At 36.2% G+C, this 6,690-nt stretch overlaps 1 protein-coding gene across 1 annotated transcript in view; it reads right to left on the reverse strand.

Moving 5' to 3' along the window:
• The window catches only part of RELCH (RAB11 binding and LisH domain, coiled-coil and HEAT repeat containing), a 119,898-nt gene that overhangs the window by 40,522 nt on the left and 72,686 nt on the right, over positions 1–6,690 (reverse strand). The window contains exons 13-14 of the mRNA XM_019657691.1: positions 4,943–5,089; positions 4,383–4,547 (exon numbers count right to left, since the gene is read on the reverse strand). Coding sequence (XP_019513236.1) covers positions 4,383–4,547; positions 4,943–5,089 — 312 coding nt within the window. The remainder of the gene's footprint in view (positions 1–4,382; positions 4,548–4,942; positions 5,090–6,690) is intronic.

Genomic DNA, 6,690 nt, shown 5'->3' on the forward strand with positions numbered 1-6,690 from the left:
CTCTCTCCCCTCCTCCCAATGCCTTAAAATATCTTAACTTTCAGATACTTTAAATATTGGTTTGAAAATTGGCTTTTTGGTTGGTATCAGCATGGCAGCAGGACTGAGGTGCGTAAACTTGAGCTCGGTCTGTCCTTCACATGGACCTGGACTGATGCCACCGTGCCATTTCAGTGTGTCAAGGGGACCCACAGGACAGGTCAGGGAGTGTTTCTCCAGTTCAGCCGTGACTACACTGAGGCTTTCCTGGTACCAGTTACAGTGGGGTACAGGGCGTGCGGAGACCCACGGAGGAAACATGAAGTCTACTGTGAATACTGCTTAGTATTCTAGTGCTGGCGGCAGTGCGGAACAGCTCACTTATGCTTTGCGAGCACGTGATATTCATCTCTGTCTTGGGACAATAGATAATAGGATGCTCAGACTCACTCATTATATCTATCCATATGATTTATCACAACAATATACCAGTTTTTTTCCTATAAGATGGAAAAAAAAATAAAAAAATTTTCATCATGTCTAGTTCCCGGGGAAGGTATGGGAAAAATAAGAACTCCAAGGCTGACAGGAGTATAAGTCCGTGTTATTGTGGTTGGTGGCAATTTAACAGCACCAAAATAAAAAATGCAAATGCTGAAAGAAGCAAAATGCAGAGAAATTTTTAAAATGCACATATATCCAAACAAGAACCTATCAATAGTGCTTACTGTATATCCTATGATTAATTTTGGGTAAGAATTAATTAATTTTAAAGAATATAAAAATGCAAGTGGGTATACGCATACATTTTTATTTTCTGTAAGAATTAAAAACTATTTAAGAGTAGATAGATACCTTTGGAGAGGATGACTAGGGGCTGGGGAGGGAAGTCTTTGGTTTTCATTTTATTCTTTTCTGTGCTATATAAAAATATATTCTTAAAAAAATTTGTTACCGGGAGTGAAACTATGGATTATTTTTCTTTATATTTTTCTGAATAAAAAAGCCATAATAAATATTACTTTTTAAAAAGACAATTGCTTGACAATTGGTTTCTCACTCTTCACTAAAGAATATGAGGTTAACAGTAAATGCAAAATCAATAGCTCGTGCATTGTTGTACAATTCCATTTTTTTGTACCTTTTTAAGAATAATCTTACAAAAATGACCCTTTAAGGTAGAGGTCAGCACACTTTCTGTAACGGGCCAGCTGGTATTACCCCTGGCTTTGGAGATAAGCTCTATTGTAACTACTTGCCTCTGCTGCTGGAGTATGAAAGCAGACACTCTATCAGCAACTGGGTGTGGTTGTGTTCCAGTAAAACTATTTACAAAAACAGGCTGTGGACTAGATTTGGTCTCCAGGCTGTAGTTTGTCAAGCTTTGCTTTAAACTATGGTTGTTTGAATTAAAATAACTGTGATGTCACCACACCCCTCGACCCCTGCTAAGCCCTGGACCCATGGGAAGATACCTAACAGAGAACAACAGTTCAGTGGTTCTCATTCTTTTTGGTGGCAGCATACCTTTAGTCATGTAAAAATTAATGAGCACATCAAACAGTTTTGTTTGGGTGGATAACATCTATTGACATTTATCATATTACAAATTAAAACTGAGAAATTTATAAATATGTATCAATTCATTAAAATATAATAATAAACTCATTAGGTTGACAAGAATAACTTTTTAATGAAAATAACTTTATAGAACAAAAAAAGAAGAATGGTGTTGTCTTACATTTTGCTGCAAATCCCTTTAATGTCTAACTTAAAAGAAGATATGTAGATTTTCATATCTGCTCTGCATTCAATTGTTGTGATATGTTGTTTTGGTTGAGATATTAAAAAAAAAAATCTAGCCTCACATGGGTATAAAATTGAAAAACAGAAGTGTTTTAATAGACTTTTCTGATGTGAATAGACGTTTTGATGCTACACTCACACGGGACAAATGGTAATTTCTTAAAGGTTAGTTGCAATGTGGAATCTGAAACCATGATATGGCTCATTGCTAAGCTCTTCCAAAACTCTGATATATTAAATTCCATTGGTCTAGCTTGAACTTTGCCTCTATTTTTTCCCATCCATGATTTTGAGCATTCACATTGGTCACTGGAGAAATATTGGACCACGGAGTTATGCAGATGTTCTTCAATATTGACACATTTTATCATAATCTCAAAAAAACATTTGTTAATATCATCACTGATCTCATCAGATAAATGTTTATATATTAATATTTAGAAACTGTTAAGGTCACGGAGACAGATACAAGTTTTCCAAAATTCTTGTTCTCACTTGAAAGCTCCAATTTTATCACTGGCAGTAAATGCCATCTACTTGTTTCTCTTGCAGTGACAGGCTCATTTCATTCATTCTCATGAAAATGTCTGCCAAATACCCAAGTCTGAAAAACCACAGCTTGTTTGACAATCAGTGGTCTGTCAAATAAAACCATGAAAAAAAGTGGCTAGTTCAGCTCACAACCCAAACTATTCAGAGTGCTTTTCATGAAACTGCCATGAAACCTCAATATGCAGCAAAGGGGCTTGTTATCGGTATTTCCCAATTTATCACAGAGAATATTAAAAAGAAGCATATTCAAGGGTCAAAATTTAGTAGAATGGAAATTAATAATTTAACTGATTCATCAAGCTTATTTTTAAGAGAAAATGGCTTTTTCTGCAAGTGCCTGGCAGTGACGAGTACACATTGTCAGTGTATTTGGGTGTCACTGCCCTAATCACAGCTAATGCCCTGGCACTGCTGCCCAAAACAACTTTTGCACCAACAGTGTAAATGTCACAACAGAAAAACAAAAAATATTTTAATATTATTATGAAAATAGTTCTCACCTCATGGACCTCTTTGAAAGGATCACAAGGAAGCCCCCAGTGTACTCAGACCACACGCTGAGAACTGCTGATACCATTTAATGTATTTATACTCTTGCAAAATCAATGGTTAATTGATTGTACCTATTGTATCAATGTGAGTCTTTTCTTTTTTGACTCATCTTTTTCCTTTATTAGGAGCATGCCCTAGGAGAATTTGGATTAAAATGTATAAGACATTCGATTAAAGGTTTCTCTATTATTGAAAAGGAAAAAATGCTTTCAAGAAAAAATGGTAGTTCTTACAGGAAGGTAAGGTGCCAGGGCTCCACAGGATTCAGCCACAAGTAGTCGTCTCTCGGGGTATTTGTGATTGATCTAGAGAAAAACAGAAAGCAAGCATCAGCAACACGCCCTCCCTTCCCCCAGCAGAGCACTGTCTTTCACACGTCCTGGTAAGAGTGCAATGAAATGTTCTTTTCCACTTCTTGGAATCCCTGCGTATACCTGGATCAGAAATAAAGGAGTCAGGGACAGCCTAAAAATGAAGTCACAGGGTTACCTGTTAAAGGGAAAAGGACAAAGCCAAGGTGAGAACTGGGCAACGTTGTGGGCTTGCTAAGGCAGCTTTCCTTAGGGTGCCAGGAGCAACTTTCCCCTGCCCTGGCAACATCAGTATATTTTTAAATTTGCAAACCCCAGCTTTCTTTCTTTTTTTTTTTGGTTTTTATTGGGGAATTGGGGGATAGGAACAGCGCTGGGGAACTGGGGGAAGGGGAACAGACAAGTTGCTGCCCTTTTGTTCTTCAGTCTAGTTGTGGAGGACGTTGCTTCACTGGCCCAANTCACTTCGAGGGGTAAAAAGTATAACTATTGCACTGTGATGTACAGCTGAAACTAATTCTAAAAATTGTGTATTTCACAATAAAAAATAATTAAAAAAAAAAAGAATGAATCATATATTTTATATATAAAGTATCTACCTTAATGGCATATAACAGGCTTTAAAGAAATGTTAGTTTTTCTTCTGCACTCTAAAAGAGACTTTGGGAAAAAATTAGATCAAGAAGTTTCTATTGTTTCTTCAACTTTTCTTCAATTCTTTTACTTGGAAAGAATTAAATGTTCATTTTAAAAAGTGAGGAAATGAACTACTGCAGTGAAATAAATACAGTTAAAGCATTTTAACATTGTGTAAATAAAGTTCTGGATACACATATTTTAGTTATCTCCGTACTCTAGGCAGTAGAGCTGATCCTCACCTAAAATATTTAAGTCAGAAAAGGCAAGGAAGAGCTAGCTTTCTGAATAATGTATGAATAATAGCCCCACAAAGGTGCTACTTCAGCTAATAAACTCAGATCATGCCCTTTAGTCCTTCAACTTCAGCAAAGTACAACTTCCTCAAATCTCTCTTGGCTTCAGCCCAATAGAATCTTTAACTGGTAATTTATTAGAATGTTTAGCCAAGGTACATTCTGTCTTTGCTCCCCAGCATTCTTTTAAGGTACCCTGGAACACACCTTTTAAAATTCTATGAACTATATAAACAAAGGAAGCATTTACCCTGAGAAGTTTTTCAATTTTGTTCAGCAATGTAGGTATAAGATGAGACTGTAAATTTCCAAGTTCTGTAGTCCAGGCAGCATAAGCTGGTAAAAATACTTGATGCGTTGCACTAACTACTCTTTCTGAGGGATCACCCAAGGATGACAGCAACAATTCAAAACCCTGCCAAGAAAAGAAAATAAGAACAAAAACAAAAAACAGACAAAATATAGATTTTTTTAAAAATAAACAAAAAAACTCAATAAAAATAAATACACATTGAAGTACATTTAGAAAACATTTTAGGCAAGAAAGAAAGCCATCCATTGATGAAGAAAAGGGTGGTAAACACACATGCTTGCTGCCAATTTCCTGCCACAAAGCTGTGGCAAATACTGTAAATGAATCATAGCATTCTCTCCTCTGAATTGCGGAATTGAAACCAGGCAGCCAAACCAACTGGTTAACGTTGACATAACTGCCATCTCTACTACAGATTGTAGGGTATGTGAATCAGAGATTTGGAATATTATTTGGAATTTTAAAAGAGTAAATGGGGTTGATTCTGAAAAACATACCTGTTGATATTTGTCTGGATCATCAATGTATCCCATAATGATACCCAGGCTTTTGATCACAGCTTCTCTTACCAAATCCGCCTTATCTTCCATTAGCATCTGTTGCAACATTGAAAGAACCAAGGAGCTACGAATTTCTTTCTGAAAATAAACAAGAACAGGCTGTTGCTATTTATTTATACTAGCAGCAGAAAAATATAAAAAATAACATGACAAACATCCACGTATTTAAAATCCAAATTAAATATACGCGTACATTAACATTTTGCAATGTTTGTTTCAAGTGTTCGTTTTTCAAAGACATAGAACATAACGGATACAGTTAAAAAGTATCAGTCTCTTCCACCCTCTCCTTTCCTTTTCCCTTTCTTTCTAAAGATAATGTCTTCCCTGAGTTCGGTATGAATCATCTCCCAGCATGTTTTTATATCTTTGCTAAATACATATGTACAAACCCTTACAGTGCATAGTAGCAGGCACTTTTGGCAAATCAACAGTCCACATTCTTGCTATAAACGGACAGTGACTTTTCTACCACTACTTGTTCTACTCAGAGAAAAGCGCTGAGGGAGATAATAACAGGAGAGGTTACAGAATCACTCTGGTAATCAAAACATTTGCCTGGGGTAGGAGCGTGGAAACATCATAAAATCCTGGTGTTCCTATTTTTTCAAGAAGTGAGAAAAAAAAATTCAAACAGGTAAAATATGAGAGTAAACTTTCCAAGTTCTTTAACAAGAACTGCATTGCTATTTTAAGATGCCACTATTAAATATAATGTCAAGGCAACAATAATTCTGTGTCTTAATTTCACACAATTTCTTCCACAAAGAATGTTAGAGAATATTTTGGCCTAACTCATGGCTGATGTTAGAATCAGGAATTATCATTATACAAATTCTTGCCCTTCTTTTCTTTCTCTGTGCCATTATTGTAACTTGATTAATTTATAAAATTCTTTAAACCTAAACTTGTTTAAATCCTTTTTTACATATAATGGTTAGAATAAAATAAAGATAGAGGATGTGACCATTTTCATAAATTTACAGTGTGATTTGAAATGCAGAGCAAGGTCTGACAGACATTTTTAAATGATCTAGTTTTTGTTTTGACTTTTTAGAAACAAAAATATATGTAATTTAAGCACATATTAGTCACATGGAGGTTGGTGAATATGCCTTTCGGTATAGCCTTGTTTGGTTATCCTTTAGGCTAACAATTGCCTTACTACTCTCTCCCCTCCTCCCAATGCCTTAAAATATCTTAACTTTCAGATACTTTAAATATTGGTTTGAAAATTGGCTTTTTGGTTGGTATCAGCATGGCAGCAGGACTGAGGTGCGTAAACTTGAGCTCGGTCTGTCCTTCACATGGACCTGGACTGATGCCACCGTGCCATTTCAGTGTGTCAAGGGGACCCACAGGACAGGTCAGGGAGTGTTTCTCCAGTTCAGCCGTGACTACACTGAGGCTTTCCTGGTACCAGTTACAGTGGGGTACAGGGCGTGCGGAGACCCACGGAGGAAACATGAAGTCTACTGTGAATACTGCTTAGTATTCTAGTGCTGGCGGCAGTGCGGAACAGCTCACTTATGCTTTGCGAGCACGTGATATTCATCTCTGTCTTGGGACAATAGATAATAGGATGCTCAGACTCACTCATTATATCTATCCATATGATTTATCACAACAATATACCAGTTTTTTTCCTATAAGATGGAAAAAAAAATAAAAAAATTTTCATCATG

This window comes from Hipposideros armiger, unplaced genomic scaffold (assembly GCF_001890085.2).
Source record: "Hipposideros armiger isolate ML-2016 unplaced genomic scaffold, ASM189008v1 scaffold_278, whole genome shotgun sequence".
Lineage (NCBI taxonomy): Eukaryota > Metazoa > Chordata > Mammalia > Chiroptera > Hipposideridae > Hipposideros > Hipposideros armiger.